Raw genomic sequence first — 19,239 nt, 5'->3', positions numbered from 1 at the left:
CTTCTCCCGCCCCCTCACGCCACTGTCCAATGCGTGCTCTCCGCTCTGCCTGGTCCCGCCTCCCAGCCCCGCCCCCTGGTGTCTCTGCAGCCTTAGTGGATGTCCCTGGCCGTGATGGAGGCAGTGCGCGTGCGCGCTCGGAGGAGGAGCGAGTCGGCGGGGAGGTGGGGAAGGCGGGCCGCGCTGGGTCGGAGAGGAAGGGCTTCGGGCGGCGGCGGCGGCGCTGGGCGGGGCCGGGCTCCGGAGCTGTCGCCGGAGCTGCGGAGGGGCCTGCGAGCCGCGGCGGAGCGGCGGAGCTCCTGGCTCGGCAGGGTCGGCTGACCGAGTCCGCGCGCGCGCGCTTGCGCTTGGAGCGGCTCCCTCCGGAGGTGGCCACCGCGCTGCTCACCGGGGGCGACATCGCGCCGGAGTCTCCAGCATGACGGAGCTGAGGCAGAGGGTGGCCCGCGAGCCGGACGCGGCGCCCGAGGACAAGGTAGCGGCGGCGCCGCGCGCGCTCGGAGGAGTCCACTGATCCCTCCGACTCCTGGTAGCGGCCAGCGGCCGTCCCGGGCCTGGCGGCGCACAAGGTCCTGGGGACCCCTTGGGACCCCCACGCGTGTCCCGGGTCAGCGGCCCCGGGTCCGCTTGGGGATGGTTACCCGGAGGGTTCTGGAAGGAGCGCTCTGGTGTTGTGCGTACCCGCTTGCCTCCCAGGGCCGAGTGCGTGGGGGTGGCCGAGTGCATGGGGGCCTTGTGGGTGTGACGACTGGAACCCCCGCGGCACGACTTGGTCTCCGCGTTCCCCCTGTAACCTGTTATTATTTTTATTAATTTTCGAGGCTATGGGAGCCAGGACGCAAGGCCACAGGGTCTGCCTCCTGGGAGATTTCATTCTGTCCTGGGGAGTTAAATCCGTTTTCTGGGAGCAGAGAGGTGTGTTGGTGGACGCGGGGAATTGGCTCGGTGGTCAGCAGGTGCTGGAGGCACACACCTGGCTGGGCTTGTTTTCTGCGCCAAGCGTGGGCGCTGAAGGATGGGGTAGAGGAGAGAGGTTCGGAGGAGGCCATCTTGGCGGGACGCAGATTGTGTTTGTGTTGTGTGGGGAGGTGAGGATGGGAGGTGAGGATGATAGCTGACTGCTTTTCCTAAGGGACCCGTCGATGGAGATTGGGGAAGGCGGACAAGGGCTGCAAGGCAGCGTCATGGTTGGGACTTGGCAGTAGGATTTGTGTCTGTTTAGTTAGCGTTGATCTGGCACGGACGTGTTTGGGAAGTTGGTCTTGCCTTGGTGTGTGGAATAGACCGAGCAATTGTGGCTGGCATGATGGGGACTGGTTCATGCCAAAGGGATGCAGACAGGTGATGCTTGCTTTGGCTGACAAGTCGGAAGATTCCTGCCGACAGTCTCAATTTCTTACTTGTCTTGGAGGGTCTGATGTTGCATTCTCCCTCTGGAGAGTGGACTGGAGCTGCGACCATTACTGCCACTGTCCCTGAACCTACATCCAGCCCACAGCACCTGCTTTTGTGGCCTGTGGAGGAAAGCGGTGTTAGGGAGATGGCTGGAGGCAAGCAAGTGCCTGATTTGCTGCTGGATGTCAACAAACCATTATAGCTAGAAAAAACGCTTGGCATTTCAGATTTTTTTTTAAGATGCATATTCTTGGTCTCAAAAGCAGAATTAATGGCAGAGACAGGGAAAGACAGAGAGGTCTTCCATCCTCTGGTTCCCTCCTCAAATGGCCGCAATGGCCAGAGCTGTGCAGGACTGAAGCCTGGAGCCAGGAGCTTCGTCAGGGTCTCCCATGTGGGTTGGGGGACCCAAGCACCTGCGCATCTGCTGCTGCTTCCCCACGGGAGAAGGGGAGCTGGAACAGGACACCTGTGCTGCAGGCGGCCACCTAAGTCCCTGTGCCATAATCCCGGGCCCTCAGGTGGATTTTGAACACCTTCTCGTTATTGCAGTTGGCAGTGGTTCATCCTAGAACTGCCTGATAGGTTTTTAGAACTTTTGGAAGAAAATACAAGGCAGGGAGAGCAGAGCTGGAGACAAGGTGCTTTGAGGTCTCCAGCCCTGCCCCCGAGTGTCTCAGTGTGGCCTGAGCAAGCGCTGTGCTCCTCCTGTGTGGCTGGGGGACCTGTCTCAGGGTGAGGTGATACCTGAAGTTCATGGGAAGGGGTAAGGAGGGAGAGAAGATATGATAGCTGACAGGCAGTATTTTTGAAAAGCTAGCTGCAATTATTAGACGTGGTTAGAAAAAAGTGCAAAATGAAGACCCACTCAGGATTCTAGTGTGAAACAAAGTTTCTGGCTCCTGGGATCTGCCCCAAAGGTAAAGTGCAGGTTGGTTGTTGTTTCAGGTTGGTGTTGAGGGAGGAGTGGAGTGAGTGGAGGAGCTGTCCGGCTGAAGGTGCTCCACAGTCAACACCGCCTTTTCCCTGTGTGTTTAACTGCTGCGATACAAGGGCTGCTCTTCGCGAGTTGTTTCTTAAAATACAGCAAGTGTGCACTCTGAACCTGATGAGGGTCTGTTAGCAAAGAGCAGTGCGCTCCATCAGAGCTCCGAAATTGTAGTGGGTAAGATTTCATTTTTAGCTTTGAGGTTTTTCCTAAGGACAGACTTAGGGACTGGCATGAAGTGTAATGGGTGAAACCACCACCTGTGATGCCCGATAATACTGCTGCTGCATTTCTCATCCAACTTCCTGTTAATAGCCAGAGAAAAGTAGCAGGAGATGGCTCAAGTGTTTGGCCCCTTGCCGCCTACATAGGAGACCCGGAGGAAGGTCCCGGCTTCAGCCCGGCCCAGCCCTGGTGGTTGCAGGCATCTGGGGAATAAACCAGCATGTGGAAGATATCATTCTGTTTTCCCTCTCTGCCTCTGTGTGTAACTTGATTTTCAAATAAATAAATCCGTCTTTTAAAAGCACAGATTTAAAAATGTGTGAAATACAAGATTTGCTTTGATAGTTAAGTTATTAAAAAAAGATTTATTTGAAAGAGTTACAGAGAAAGAAGGAGAGCCAAGGAAAGGGAGAGGGAGGGAGAAAGGGAAGAATGGAGGGAGGGAAAAAGAGAGAGAGAGAAGGAAGGAAAGAAGAGAAAAGAAAAGGAGAGAAGAGAAGAGAAGAGAAGAGAAGAGAAGAGAAAAGAAAGACATAGGAAAATCTTCCATCTGCTGGATGGGGTCAGTCCAAAGCAAAGAGCCAGGAGCTCTTCCTGCTCTCCCATGTGGGTGCCTGGGCCAAAGCTTTTGTGCCATATTTTGCTGCTTTCCCAGGCACATTAGCAGGGAGCTGGAGCAGAAATAGAGCAGCCAGGAGTCAAACCAGCGCTCACATGGGATGCAGCAGCGCCGCAGTGCTAGCCCCAAATTTTGTCTGTTAAAAAAGATGATTTATTCATTTAATTGGAAGAATTTTACTTGTGTGTTCATGTATCTGAGAGAGGGAGAGACACAGATTCTCCATCTGTTGGTTCACTCCCCAAATGTCCACAGATGCTGGAGCCAGGAGCCTGCTATGCACCCACGCGTTTGGGCCATCATCTGCTGCCCTTCCAGGCACATCAGCAGGGAGCCGCACCGAAAGTGGAGCAGCCAGGACTTGAACAGGAGTCCATGGGACATGCCAGTGTTGCCGCCGGTGACTTAAGCCAGCGTGCCACAACACCAATCCCAATAATTAAAATTTTAGAAAGTCTTGTTTTATTCTGTTTCATAGTTGGGGGGAAAAACCTACTTCCATGATTGTGGCGTTTCTAATATCCCTGTTAGAACCCTAAAACAACAGAACTAATAATAAGCCTGTGATTTGAGGGAAATGAATTGTGAAATGGAAACTTACTTAACTGTAAAAGAATTTCAATAACAATTTCAGGTCAATTCTTTAAAAGATCTGTAGCATTTGGGCCTGGCACGATAGCATAGTGGTTAAAGTCCTCACCTTGCACGCGCTGGGATCCCATATGGGCGCCGGTTCTAATCCTGGCAGCCTGCTTGCCATCCAGCTCCCTACTTGTGGCCTGGGAAAGCAGTCGAGGACGGCCCAATGCCTTGGGAACCTGAACCCATGTGGGAGACCCGGAAGAGCTCCTGGCTCCTGGCTTCGGATCAGCTCAGCTCCAGCCGTTGCAGCCGCTTGGGGAGTGAACCATTGGACAGAAGATCTTCCTCTGTGTCTCTCCTCTCTGTATATCTGACTTGCCAATAAAAATAAATAAATCTTAAAAAAAGATCTGTAGCATTCTATATAATGTTAAAGTTGATTAACTGCTAAGGCAAAGCCGTATTGTAAACAGACAAGCTTTAGGATTAAGATAATCTGGAGAATGTGTTTGTTTATAAAAGTCAGAAGGTATTTTGTTATATTTAGCATCTTAGAATGGAATTTTCAAAGCCAATGTCTAATAAAGGAAATGTTCTCCTCTGGGAACTGTGCTTATAATTTTAAAGTCCTAATGCACAGTGAAGTTGCCAAATTAAGAAACTTGGAATTTAGGCTTCGGGAATTGTGCTCTTCCTACCCAACCATTGTGATTTTTTTTCCCCCCAAAGAAGTTTAGGAAGGAAAAGAATGAAACACGGGCCAAAAATTGGCATCTGAGAATTTGTGATTTGCTTGGGATTTCAGGAGGTTTTGTTTTGGAAGTTAGTGGAGGGTTCTGTTGTTTTCCTGCTTTTCTGTGGATGCTGTGGTGCTGTGTAAATGAGAGCTTTAGTGATTTGAACGTTTTCCTCCTAGGTGGGTGAAGCTGGTGTGGAGAGGAAATGGTGACGTCATTTAGGAGAGGGTTTGCATTTGAGCTGAAGGTAGTGATTAAGATCAAGGGCCTTCAGAGTCAGCCAGGGGCTTGGCATTGTCACGCCACAGGTTAAGCCTCCGTCAGTGCTGCCAGCATCCCATACGGGCTCCAGTTCAAATCCTGGCTGCTCCACTTCCGATCTAGCATCCTGCTAATGTGCCTGGGAAAGCAGCAGAGGATGGCCTGGGTCCTTGGGCTCCTGCACCTGTGTGTGAGACTCAGAAGAAGCTCCTGGCTCTTGACTTTGGATTGGCCCAGACCTGGTCCTTGTAGCCATTTGGAAACTGAACCAGAGGATGGATGGAAGATATTGAATAAATAAATAATATTTATATATATATATATATATATATATATTTTAAAGATTTATTCATTTTATTACAGCCAGATATATACAGAGGAGAGACAGAGAGGAAGATCCTCCGTCCGATGATTCACTCCCCAAGTGAGCCGCAACGGGCCCATGCGCGCCGATCCGAAGCCGGGAACCCGGAACCTCCTCCGGGCCTCCCACGCGGGTGCAGTGTCCCAATGCATTGGGCCGTCCTCAACTGCCTTCCCAGGCCACAAGCAGGGAGCTGGATGGGAAGTGGAGCTGCCGGGACCAGAACCGGCGCCCATATGGGATCCCGGGGCTTTCAAGGCGAGGACTTTAGCCGCTAGGCCACGCCGCCGGGCCCAATAAATAATATTTTTAAAAAATCAGATCAGTCTCAAAAAGCCAGATCCATCTGAGCTTGAACTGTACCACTTACCAGCTGGGTAACTTGTAACAAGTCTGTTAAGTTGTATGAGCCTCGGTTTGTCTATCCCTGAAATGGAGCCATGAAACTTCGTATGTGCTCATAGCTTATTTGTGTTAACTCAGTGAGTATGCATGGTAAGTGCCTGGGATAGCTGTAGCTGCTACTGGTGAAAAAAAAATTTTTTTTTAAAGAAAAGATTTATTTATTTACTTGAAAGCCAGGGTTATAGAAAGGGACAGACAGGAAAAACAGAAGGAGGGAGGGAAAGAGAGAGAGAGAGAGAATTGAGAGTTGCCTGCTGCTGCTTTACTCCCCAGATGGCCACAGCTACCAGAACTAGACTGGTCTGAAGTCAAGAGCTTCTGGCTGTCCCACCAAGGACCTGGACCATCTTCTGCTGCTTTCCCAGGGGCGTTAGCTGGGAGCTGGCTGGGAGGTGGAGCGGCCGGGACAGGAGTTGGTGCCTGTTTGGGATGCTTGCATTGTAGGCAGTGGTTTTCCCCACTATCCCATGAAATAGATGTTTTTAGGTTAAAAAAAAAAAAAATTGCTAATCACTTCTAGTCTTGGAAGGTGATTGAATCTTTAAGTTGTATTTAGAATGATCTGATCTTCATCACCTTGATAACAAAGTTTGACAGAGAAGGCCTGGCCTGTGAAGGCCTCGCTTCACGCTTTCTGTGCTCGGAATCACTGGTCAGGCTTTGCTGTGCGAAGAGCCCCGGCCGTTGCCCCATGCAGCTGTCGCCTTTCCTAGCACGCACTCTCTACCACACTGGTGAATAATTAGAAGAGCTATAACTTCTTCAGATGTAGGAGGAATGTGTCATTTTTTTTTTAATGTTTTTACATCGAGGAACAATTTGGGACTTGAAAAATCATTAAACTTGATTATGGTTTTCAGATTTAATTCGAGAAAGGAGGTGAAAAATTGATGGTTCATGTGACCCAGCATATAAAAAATATTTATTTTTTTAATTGAAAAGGCAGAGTTAGAGAGAAAAAGAGAGACAGTGAGAAAGGTTTTCCATCTGCTGCTGGTTCAGTCTCCAAATGGCCACAATGGCCAGCACTGAGCTAATCTGAAACCAGGAGCCAGGAGCTTCTTCTGGGTCTTCCTTGCAGTGCAGGGACCTAAGGAGTTGGTCTATCCTCTACTGCTTTCCCAGGCTACAAGCAGGGAGCTGGATGGGAAGTGGAGCAGCCAGAACACGAACTGGCACCCATATGGGATCCTGGCACGTGCAAGGTCAGGACTTTAGCTGTTAGACTACTGCACTAGACCCTAACCCAGCATTGTTAAGTTTTTGTTTTGTTTGTTTTTTTTTTTGTAATTATTGGAAAGGCATATATACAGAGAGGAAGATCATCTGTCCAATGGTTCATTCCCCAAGGGGCCACAATGACTGGAGCTGAGCCAGTCTGAAGCCAGGAGCCTGTAGCTCTTCTGGGTCTCCCACGCGGGTGCAGGGTCCCAAGGCTTTGGGCCATCCTTGACTGCTTTCCTAAGCCCACAAGCAGGGAGCTGGATGGGAAGCAGGGCTGCCGGGATTAGAACCGGAGCCCATATGGGATCCTGGTGCATTCAAGGTGAGGACTTCAGCTGCTGGGCTATCATGCTAGACAATTTACCAAACAGCATGATTTTATTTGAAAAAACTAAATTGCTTTTTAATTTTTAACAGTGTTATTCAGAAAGTTAATTTCATTGAAAATGTTTTGTGTTCCCTCTAATTTATTAGAATTTAATATGCTAAGATATTCACTGCTCTTCTCAGTCATTAGGACGGGGAAGGGTCCTAGGGGGACCGGCACAGCCCGAGAGTCAACGTTCCTTGCCCAGGCCACCTCCTTTTAGTACACAGGATGGCGGAGGGTGGGCGGGGCTTCCGCTTCCTGACATTGCCTCATGCTGTGGCATACTGATCCTTTCAAGGGTATAGGATGTGTTCATGTTAAACACTTCTACCTTTGGGGAAAAACATGTCCAAATATCACCTGTTTTTCTCATGTGGCTACAAGATGTGTCAATTCAAATGGCAAATATAAAAGTAAAGATTATATACACATAGGTTTAGGTCAGATTTTCTGGGTTGTTGGGTGGCTGGTGATGTATTTCAAAGCCCTTGCCTGGGGCTGGCCTTGAAGGGAGCTTGGGTGCTTGGGCTGCCTGGCTCAGCAGAGTGGTTGGGAGGCCGCAGGTGAAGAAGAGCTTTCTGTGGTGCCCTTGACATCAGCACCATCAGTCAGGCGTTCAGTACAGGATTCCACACCTCAGGACAGGCACCCTCTGTGGGTCGGAGGACAGCTGCTCTCAGGGCCCACGAGGATGAGATCCAGTTGTTAGACCAATTCTCTCTCTCCTTTTAAGTATTTATTTATTCACTTAAAAGGCAGGGATAGAAGGAGAGATCTTCCATCCACTGATTACTTACCAAATGGCTGCAGTGCCTGCCTGGGGTTGGGCCAAGCTTGAGCCAGAAGCCAGGAGCTTCTCCCTGATCTTCCACATGAATGATAGGGCCCAAATAATTGGGTTGCCTTCTTTCGCTTTCCCAGGCATATTGACAGAGAGCTGGATCAGAAGTAGAGCCACCAGGACTTGAACTAGCACCCATATCCATGCAACAAGCAACAGCTTTACCCATTGTGCGACAGTGCCAGCCCCAGACCGATTCTTTTTGAAGATATATTTGTTTATTTGAAAGGCAGAGGGACAGGGTGTGTGTCGCTGATTCCATCCAGTGATTCATTCTTCAAATGCCCACAGCAGCCAGGGCTAGGCAAAGCTAAAGCCAGGAGCCAGGAACTCCATCCAGGTCTCCTGAGAGGGTGGTGGCGACCTGAGTGCTTGAACCCTGCCCTGCTGCCTTCATTAAGGGGGAGCTGGATGGGAGGTGGAGTAATGGGGGCTCAATGGCAGGCTCTGAGAAAGCATGGAGGGCCCATGCATGTCACTGCCTACCAGTCTGACTGATTGCAAGAAATCGTCTAATTTTGAATCTATCTGAGAAACGCCTGCAGATGAGTCGGTATCTAAGCTTCACAGTGTAAACAGCCTTTATACTGCTCGGAAGAGCATGTCCGTGTTCTCCCCTTTCACGCCTTTCCATCTTTTCTAGAATCCCTGGAAGTGGCGTGTGTCTCCCCCGCCCCCAGGCTGTTTTCTGTGCTGTGACAGCTTCCAGGGCTTCCTGACTGGGCCCAGAGACAGTGGGAGGAGAAAGTGGAACTATTCCTAAACACGAGCCCTCTGGTATGACAAGGTGCAGGCACTGTGTCCTGACAATTGGATTTGCCAGATTCTCACTGAAATGCTGATTTGTCCCTAGCAGGGGACAAGCGCTGTCACGTGGTAGTTGCTTGGTTGGGGGAGTAGCAAGCAGACCTTCGTCCGGTCCCCATTAGCCGGTTCCACCTGCCTGTCACCCTCTCCTGTTTGCTCAGTGGTGGAGATGGCATTGGGCTGCCAAATTGAGTGACCTCTTAAAGTTCATTACTAGTGACTTTGACTAGGCCATGTGTGGTTCAGAGCTGGAAGGGTACAAAGGGTACTCTGTGAGGCCTCTCTCCTCCTACTTGCTTCTCCCAGGAGGTCGCCCCCATGGCGGGCTGTGGCACTGTCTGTGGGAGGGACCCAGACAGGCCAGTCAAGATCAGAGATCCTTTTGATTAGCTGCCTGTGGCTTTAGCTCTTTCCTGTTTGGGTCTCTGCAGGACCAGCTCCAGCTCCGGCCTTCTCTGGGTTGAACTTGTGAAAGAGCGTGTGGGACCTGGGGTTTTGAAGATTGATTTATTTTTTTTATTTTATTGGAAAGTCAGATATCCAGAGAGGAGGAGAGACAGAGAGGAAGATCTTCCACCTGATGATTCACTCCCCAAGTGAGCGCAACGGCCGGTGCTATGCCGGTCCGAAGCCAGGAGCCAGGGACTTCTTCAAGATTTCCCACGTGGGTGCAGGGTCCCAAAGCTTTGGGCCGTCCTTGACTGCTTTCCCAGGCCACAAGCAGGGAGCTGGATGGGAAGTGGAGCTGCCGGGATTAGAACCGGCGCCATATGGGATCCCAGGGCTTTCAAGGTGAGGACTTTAGCCACTAGGCCACGCTGCCGGGCCCGACTTTTAATTTTTTTTAAGGGGCTGGGGTCTGGCATACCTGGGTAAGCTGCTGCCTGCAGCAGTGGCATCCCATTAGGCACTGGTTCACCTCCTGGCTACTCCACTTCCAATCCTGCTGCCCCTTGCTGAGCCTGGAAAGCAGAGGAGGATGGCCCAGACCTTTAGGCTGTTCCATGGAGAGACCCAGAAGAAGCTCTTGCTTTCAACTTGGCCTTGCTCCAACCATTGTGGCCGTTTGGGAAGAGAATCAGCAGGTGAAAGACCTTTCTCTCTGTGACTGCTTTACAAATTAATAAAGTCTTTTTTTTTTTTTTAAGAAAGTTATTTGAAAGAGGGATTGAGAACTTCCTGTCTTCCATCCCTGTTTCGCTGCCCAGGTGCCCACAGTGGTGAGGGCTAGGCTGTGCTTGGAATGACAGGTCCACTGGTGAGTAGCAGAGACCCATGTGAGGTGCCATCACCTCACACATCATCCAAGGTGAGCACTAGCAGGAAGCTGGATCCGAAACAGGTGAGACTCAGTCCCTGGCAGTCCTTCCAGGGTGTGGGTCCCAAGTAGCAACCTGAGCACTGTGGTGCGAGCCCTGATGTTCCTTAGTTGTAGCAGAGGTGTTACAGCCTAGCAAGCACAGATTCAGGAGTTGGGCTGCCTCTGTTACAGCCTAGCTCCACCAGTCAGTTGCCTCAGCTCTCTCATCTGGACAGTAGAGCTGAGAACAGTATCTGTCTGTGGGGTTGTTCTGAGATGTTCTTCTGTCTTTATAGGTGATTTGAACCTTAGCACATCCAAGAGTTGATGAGGGCATGTTTGTCTTTGTGAAGAACCGACACAGGAGAGGGAGCGTATTGTTTTGCCCCCTTGATGAATGAATAGGGTGTGGCAGAGATTCTCAGTGCTGCCGCCCTCTGGACAGCTGCCAGGTCCCAGGTTGGTGCTCCGCGCAGGGGCGTGGTCCTGTTGGAAATCTATCTGGGCCTAGTCATGCTTTGGTGCTGAGTGCTCACTTAGCGGAAATGGAGGAAATGGAGGTGGAATAATACCGTGAAGCACTAGGTGGGCAATTGGCCTGGCTGCTTCAGTAAGTAAGGAAGAGGGAGGGAGACAGTGGCGAGAGGGGGCACACAGAGGGCAGGCCCTCCGCACTAAGACCTTCCAGGGGAGTTAGTGATTGCTTGACCGTGTCCGGATCCTGATTGTCAGTCAGGGGAAAGCCTGGGAATTCCTGGCGGAAGTTCTGGATGCACAGACATCATCTCCTTAGTCTGCTGACTGTCGATTCCCCACTTGCTGTCATCACATTTTGATACAGCTTTCCGTATTCTGGCCACGCTGAGGCGGGGATGTCTGCAAGCCCTAACGGCCGGCCTTGGGAGAGCAGCCCAGCTGAGCACGCAGGAGGTCTGGTCTGTGTGCTCAGAGGGTGGCGCGCCCCGTCTGCTCAGGGCAGAAGCTCCCGGGCCCTTCCAGACCCTATTAATGGTCTATTTCGGGCTGCTTGGTTGTATCCTGTGGAATTCTCCTTACATGAACTGATAACTGGCAGTGAGTTATACACTGATAACTATGTATATACCGTCAGTGAGCAATAAACTGATAACTATGTATATACTGTAATAAACCAATAACTGTACGTACTGTCAGCGAGTTATACACTGACGACTGTGTACATACTGTCATTGAGTAATAAATCGATATCTGTGTATGCTGTCAGTGAGTTGCTGCAGTAATTCACTGATGCTGAGGCAGGGACCTTGGGATCCACTTGGTGAGGAGGAGGCCTGGACTTAGGTCCATGAGGACATTCTTGGGGACAGTGTCCCCAGCCTGCTCAGCCTGTGAGGTTGGATGCCAGGTCTGGACAGAGAATGTCAGAATTTGATTGTGTTGAGGACAGCAACTGGTGAACCCCCAAATCCAGAGTGAGTAGGTCCCTGTATTCACACTGGGAGCCTAAGCATGTTCGCGCTGATGATGTGTTTGGTTTATCTGTGCCGGGGGCTTGGCCAGGTTCTCGGCGGATGAGTCTGCAAGGTGCATGTTCCAGGGTTGTTCCAGGGCACAGAGCCTCATCTTCTGCGACAGGCTGTGGTTCTTGCCCTCAGCTCTCTCTGGGGTTTCAGAGGGCAGAGGCCCCTGCTTTCCCGTCCTGAAGTGCACTCCGGCTGCACTTGCTGTCCTGTTGCAGCCGACTCAGCTCCTTGGTCTGTTTTATCATCCAGGAACTTGTTGAGCTCTCTGGCCCCTGTTGTTCCTCTTGCAACCTTGGTCTCATTCCTCACTCTGCCCACTACTGTTCACTTCACACAGATGGTGGAGCCTAAGGCATGAGCCCCGCTTCTCTCCCCAGGAGCAAGTTCTGAGGTTTGGGAAACTAAGCTGACTTTACAGTATAGAGGCAGATGGTTGTAGCACTTTTTGTTTTCCAGTTTTGTTTTTGTGTGAGGGACCATAATGCTTTCTCTTGATTGGTGACACTTGTGAGTTCGGGGCTTTAGCTGTTGGTGTTAGGATGGGGAAGGCCTGGGATTGGGCGTTTGGTGTGGTGATGAAGCCACCACTTGGGACGCCCACATCGGTACCGCCCAAGTCTCAGCTCCACTTCTGCTCTGGCTTCCTGCTCGTGAGCACTGTGGCGTGCAGCAGGTGGTGCTGTGAGTGTTTGCAGTCCTGTTGCCCATGTGAGAGACCAGGTGAACAGAATTCCAGGCTCCTGGCTTCTGTCCAGCCCAGCCCCAGTGGTTGCAGGCCTGTGGGCAATGAACCAGCGGACGTAAGTGCATGCTTGCTCTTTCTCACCATCTTCCCCATTTCAAATAGAATTTTAAAAGGTATGTAGGAGCCTGGTGTGGTAGCCTAGTGGCTGGGGTCCTCGCCTTGCATGCACCGGGATCCCATATGAGCACCAGTTTTTGTCCTGGCGGCCCTGCTTTCCATCCAGCTCCCTGCTAGTGGCCTGAGAAAGTGGTTGAACACAGCTCAGACCCTTGGGACCCTGCACCCACACAGGATACCAGGAAGAGGCTCCTGGCTCCTGGCTCCTGGCTTTGTATCAGCTCAGCTTTGCTCGTTGCAACCATCTGACTTTCCAATTAAAAAAAAAAAAATCTTAAAAAAAAATGATGTGGAAATGCTCTGTTGAAGATAGCCAGAAATCAAACATTACACCTTTGGACAAAATGATCTGGCATGTACCTTGTGTTACCACAGAAACGTGTTTCCTGAATATTGAGCAGTAACTTGCCAGAGGCAGCACAGGTATCCACAGGATTGAAACCCAGGTGCCCTGCTGCCGCAAGTCCCTAATGTGGATGCATGTTAGGTTCTTCGTAGCAACTTGATATGGCTCTTCTCCCTGGGAAATGAATCCGTTATTGATAAATGCTCTTCAGTAGGGAGTCTTTTTGGAAATAGATGAAAGGATCAAGTTCCTGGTTGGGTCTGCTCCAGCTCTGTTAGATTCCTGAGGCTCAGCGAGACGGGCTGGCCAGCATTCTGATGGCCTCTGGCCTGGATATTTTCCCCTGTGGACTCTGAAGGCCGGAACCACAAGCTCGCTTTATCCCCTTCGGCTGTTACTCCTGCTGGAGAATGAGGGAATCCCGGGCTGGCCTGGCCTCCCTCAATTGCAACTCTTCAGCTCCCTTGGAGAGAGTCCTGGTCTGGGCTGTGTTTGGACTGACGCTGTCCCCTCTCATACCGAACCCTGTTTTCTCATGGAGGTCATCCAGGCAACCCAGTTTTCCCTTGAACAGTTATCATTCCCATCTTCTGCCTGTTCCCAAGGATTCTTTGTACAAAGTTTGTTTTGTTTTGTTTTGTTTTGTTTTAAGATTTATTTTTAGGACCCAGCACGGTGGACTAGCGGCTGAAGTCCTCGCCCTGCATGCACCAGGATCCCATGTGGGCGCCGGTTCTAATCCTGGTGGCCATCCAGCTCCCTGCCTGTGGCCTGGGAAAGCAGGCGAGGATGGCCCAAAGCCTTGAGACCTAGCACCCACGTGGGAGACCAGGAGGAGACTCCTGGCTCCTGGCTTCAGCTCTGTTCATTGCGGCCACTTGGGGAGTGAATCATCGGACAGAGGATCTTCCTCTGTCTCTCCTCCTCTCTGTATAACTGACTTTGCAATAAAAATATATCTTAAAAAAGATTTATTTTTATTATTTTTATTTGAAAGTCAGATATACAGAAAGGAGAAGAGACAGAGAGGAAGATCCTCTGTCTGTTGATTCATTCCCCAAAACGGCCGCGACACTGGAGCTGAGCTGATCTGAAGCCAGGTGCCTGGAGCTTCTTCTACGTCTCCCACATGGTTACCAGTTCCCAAGGCTTTGGGCCGACAATCCTTCCAAACTTTCTTTCTCTCTCTTTCTGTCTCTTTTTGTCTCTTTCTGTCTCTTTGTCTCTCTCTCTCTTTCTTTGAAGGATGTATTTACTTTTATTGGAAAGGCAGATATACAGAGAGGAAGATCTTTAGTCTGCTTCACTCCCCAAGTGGCCGCAACTGCTGGAGTTGAGCCAATCCGAAGCCAGGACCCAGGAGCCTCTTCTGGGTCTCCCACTCAGGTGCAAGGTCCCAAGGCTTTGGGCCGTCCTCGACTGCTTTCCCAGGCCACAAGCAGGGAGCTGGATGGGAAACAGGGCTGCTGGGATTAGAACCAGCACCCATATGGGATCCTGGAGCATTCAAGGCGAGGACTTTAGCAGCTATGCTATTGTGCCAGGCCCCCAAACTCTTTCTATGAAGCCAGTATCACCTTAATACCAAAGCCAGATAGAGAAACTACAGAAAAAGAGAATTACAGACCAATATCTTTGATGAACATAGATGCAATGATACTCAACAAAATACTTGCCAAGGTTCTGGACCATCCTTGCCTGTCTTCCCAGGGCACAAGCAGGGAGCTGGATGGAAGGAGCGCCACCAGGATACAAACTGGCACCCATGTAGGATCCTGGTGCGTGCAAGGCGAGGGCTTTAGTTGCTAGGCTGCCGCACTGGACCCATACAGAGAACTTTCAACTTTCAACGGAGTGCTCTGCTGAAAACACGCCAGTGGGGAGTAGTTATTTTGTGAATTTCTGGAAAAAATTGTTTCTCCCAGAGTATGCACAAGATCTGGCATAGGGAGAGGTTCTGATGGAGGAGCTTGGGAAACTCCTCTGTCAGGACACAGTCCCTGCAGGTGAGTGCAAGAACTGAGAAAGGGATCAGCCCAGACCAGGCCAGAGAAAGATATCCACCGGCATACATTTGGCATTGATTGGGGGCAGACCAGGCTGAACCAGTTCACATCACCTGCTGGCCAGAGTACCAGAATAGAGCATGGGTTGGGCCAGGTTCGGCCGCGACACAAACCATTGCACATTACGGAATGCCAAGGTGAGGTGAGCCCTACCAGATGTGGCAGCAGTGCCCAAAGAGCAAACGTGAGATCCAGGGAGGGAGGGTGCAAAGCCAGCAGGGGGAATGTTGGCTCCTCTGCTGGACAGCCACTCCCACTGGAGAGCGTGGGTTGGGATAGGGCAGACCAGGCAGGGCTACAACACCTGTGGGCCTCATGTGAGCTAGACAAGAGAAGGGCCAGGGTGGGCTGACTGTTCCAACTGGTGCAAGCAAAATTAGAGTGGGTGAGGGTTGGTTGGGCTTTGCCGCAGCATCAGCTGGCACTGGAGGCTGGCACTGGAGGCTAAATCTGTCTAGTGTAACTGCAGAACCACCTGGAGAGTGCATAATCCGGGAGTGGGAGTGGCTTAGTAGGGAAATAGTGGGCTCCTCCCTCTTGGGTTACCACTCCCACTGGAGAGCATAAAAACCAGGATTGGGGCAGGGGTGGCTAGACAGAACAGCACCCGCCAGCATGTGTGTGGGCTGGATAGTAGGGTTGGTTGGGTTGAACTAGGCTTCAATGCCCATTTACATGTACGAGAGCTAAATGGTATGTGGGAGAGACTGAACAAGTCTGTGGTACATAGAGGCAAGCATGGGAACCAGGGCAGGGGCAGGCCTGGTGGAGGTTATGGGAAGACGCCCCAACTAGGCTGCAGCTTCCAATGGTTTGCGGGAGGGCCAAGTATGAAGTGGGCAGGAGCGGGCTGGACTGCAGCAACCTTTGGTTTGCGTGGAAGACAGGGCTGGAAACAAAATTGACCCAGCAACTGCAGCGACCAGCATGTGCATTAGCTGATGGGGTGACGGACGGTGCTGGACCCTGTACTGGCAAGCACACACAAGAATCAGGTCTGGGCGTAACAGGTATCAGACGAAGTTTCTTTAGGGATCCCTCCAACTGAACTGCTGATCTCAGAACCCCAACCATGGAGAGACTGTCAGCCAGTGGATTCTGAAGAAATTTCACCGTGCTTGGAACGGTGAAACTGGCAGCAATTCAAAACTGTTAAACTGTTGAAACTGCTAGAGCGGGACCCTCGGAGCAAGCCCCACATCCGGGACCTGGAATGGGTGGGAGGCTGGGTGAGGCTTCTCCCTTTGTTTCTCCCCTTACCCCAGATACAGGGGAAAAATGATCATATTAGTGTGTGGAAACAATGGTCTTACCCACTTTCCTGTAGCCCTTGACCCTTTGTACCCTAATCAACTATATAAGATTATAAAAAAAAATAAAAAATTGTTTCTCCCAGAGATAACAGTTTTTTTTTTTTTTAAAAGATGTGTTTGAAAGGCAGAGTTACAGAGATGGGAGGGAGGAGGGAAGAAGAAAGGGAGGAAAAGAGGGAAGAGAGAGTGAGAATCTTCTATCTGCTTGTTCACTCTCCAAATGCCCGGGGCATGGCTGGTCCAAAGCCAGGAGCCAAGAGCTGCTTCTGGGTCTCCCACATGGGTGCAAGAGCCCAAGCACTTGAGCTGTCTGCTGCTGCTTTCCCAAGCACCCTAACATGGAGCTGGGTCAGAAGTGGAGCAGCTGGGACTCAAACTGAGCCCATACAGGATGCCAGCTCTGCACATGGCAAGTTGCCTACTGTACGATAACGCTGTCCTTCAAGATAATCAACTTCTAGGGTTTGCTGGTCAGGAGAGTGACATCATTATTGGGTTGGGTCGATGCTGCTTGAATCCCAGAAACAAAGTGACTAGACGCACCAACCGAGGGGTAGAATTTTCTCCATTATTGGATTTGGTGTCCTAACGTGGGACACACATTTCTTGTCAGTCTTAAAATACCCAGAGCGCTAGAATGAGCCACTGTTGGAGAGTAGAAGAGGCCTTTTGTGTCCCGAGGGTCAGACAGGAGATGGAAGAGCAGAGGGCAGTTTGAGCGTTTCCAGGCATGTTCAGCCTCCAGCTTTCCCCACTTGCCTTTGGATCTCTGTCAGTCATGTGGTATGGAAGCTGACCCGGGACACTGGCTGCTGTGAGGAACTTGTGCTGCCGCGTGCATTCACGCAGGCGCTCACTGGCTTTGGGACCGCCGTCCTGGCAGGACCCATTACAGTGATCAGGAGGACAGTTGGGCCCATATGTGCCCATAATATTTAACTGCTATGCTCTCTTAGTATTTTTATGTAAGTTTGATAATTAAAAAATTTTTAAGATTATTTTTTATTGGAAAGGCGGATTTCACAAAGAGAGAAGCAGAGAAACAGAGAGAAATTCTTCCATCTAATGGTTCACTCCCCAAATGGCCACAGTGGCCGGATCTGAGCCAGTCTGAAACTAGGAACCCTTTCCACCCACGTGGGTCCAGAATCCCAAAGGCTTTGGACTGTCCTCTACTGCTTTCCCAGACCACAAGCAGGGAGCTGGATAGGAAATGCAGTAGCCAGGACAGGAACTGGTGCCCAAATGGGATCTAGAATGAATCTTTAATCTATCTGTGATGTATTTTACTCTATGATGATGGGAAACAGATTTAAAGTGTGGCATTAGAGGATTTTATAAAAATGGTCATCTGTTTTTCAGACATCCACTGTGATAGCTGAGGACCATGTGGGCAGTGCTGGCTTTGAGGTAGTCAGTGGCTCAGCAGGGCTGTGGTGCTTTACAAGGCCTGGCCATGCATAGCCAGCTGTCCACCCGGATCCTTTCCTAGAGCTGGGCTTAGTAGAAGCACTGGTTACTGTCTTCAGGGATGAGCCAGCAGGCTTGGAGTTGAATAATGGACAAGTTCTAGTTCAGTTCAGTTGGGCAGAATCGGAGTTCCATGATCTTAGTAGCTTTACTTCCTCCCTCGCCTTCCTCATCGCCCCAGTCTGTTTCCTTCCTTCCTTCTCTTTCTCGGTCTCTGTCTCTGTCTCTGTCTTTGTCTCTTTCTTTCCCTCTCTACCTCCTTTAAAAAAATTTTTTTAAAGATTTATTTGCTTTCATTGGAAAGGCAGATTTATGGAAGATAAGGAGAAAGAGAGAAAGATGTTCCACCTGCTGGTTCACTCCCCAAATAGCTGTGATGACTGGAGTTGAGCCAACTCAAAGCCAAGAACCAGGAGCTTCTTCTGGTTCTCCCACATGGGTGCTGGGGCCCAAGGACTTGAGCCATCATCCTCTGCCATCCCAGGCCACAAGAAGGGAGCTGGATGGGAAGTGGACCAATTGAGACACAGTCTGGTGCCCGTGTGGTTGCTGGTGCTTGGAGGTGGAGGATTAGCCAGTTGAGCCGTGGTACCACTCCCCACCTGCTTCATTTTCCATTCATTCATGGTTTGGCCAAGGGACCCCTGACACTAGGAGGACCTGGGAGCTTTAGGGTCGGCCGGCAGGGTCATGGGAAATGGGATAGAATTTACCTCACCCTGTGAGGAAGAGGTGATGACAGGGAACCCTGATTCCTTTGGTTCTGCACACTAACAGCCAGGGCCTTCTGGTGCAGTGGGCAGCCTGTGGCAGAGTCCCAATGAAGCCCAGCTCCTTTCTGGACGCTCCCCAATCTTGTGTGGATGTGCTGCCCAAGACCTTGCCAGAGGCTGCCTCCTCGGCGAGCATTTCTGAAGTTGGCGTCGTTGTGTTGGACTCTGTGGCTCTTGCCTGGTTTACTGAAGCCTGGTGATTCCCCTTGGGGGCTCCTGGCAGGGGGCCACAACTGTCCTGGGTGAGGGGGAGAAGCAGGTGGAGCTCACAGGCCCAGCTATCTTGTCACTGGATCTGGAAGTCCTGGTGCTGTTCAGGTGTGGCTGTTGCTGCAGGCAGGTGTCTGGAGGCCTGGTGGATACTGTATAAGCTGTGAGATCAGCCAGTGTTTTGGAGGTAAGAGACCTCCTTTGGTTTTTAGGAGGACTTAGTTTACTGACTACAGCTGTGTAGCAGAGAGAACACACTGGCACATTAGTGTTTTGTTTTTTTTTTAAGATTTATTATTTTTATTACAAAGTCAGATATACAAAGAGAGGAGGAGAGACAGAGAGGAAGATCTTCCATCCGATGATTCACTCCCCAAGTGAGCTGCAGTGGGCCTGTGCGCGCCGATCCGAAGCCGGGAACCTGGAACCTCTTGCGGGTCTCCCACACGGGTTCAGTGTCCCAGTGCATTGGGCCGTCCTCGACTGCTTTCCCAGGCCACAAGCAGGGAGCTGGATGAGAAGTGGAGCTGCCGGGATTAGAACCAGAGCCCATATGGGATCCCGGGGCGTTCAAGGCGA

At 50.9% G+C, this 19,239-nt stretch overlaps 1 protein-coding gene across 1 annotated transcript in view; it reads left to right on the top strand.

Annotated features, from left to right (window-relative positions):
- The first annotated feature begins 218 nt into the window (after positions 1-218).
- The window catches only part of CDS2 (CDP-diacylglycerol synthase 2), a 64,725-nt gene continuing 45,704 nt past the window's right edge, over positions 219-19,239 (top strand). The window contains exon 1 of the mRNA XM_004593342.4: positions 219-475. Coding sequence (XP_004593399.1) covers positions 419-475 — 57 coding nt within the window. The 5' untranslated portion in view covers positions 219-418. The remainder of the gene's footprint in view (positions 476-19,239) is intronic.

Source organism: Ochotona princeps, chromosome 22, assembly GCF_030435755.1.
Source record: "Ochotona princeps isolate mOchPri1 chromosome 22, mOchPri1.hap1, whole genome shotgun sequence".
NCBI classification, from domain to species: Eukaryota; Metazoa; Chordata; class Mammalia; order Lagomorpha; family Ochotonidae; genus Ochotona; species Ochotona princeps.
Note: the sequence above shows the minus strand (reverse complement) of the source record. Positions and strands in the feature narration are given on the sequence as shown.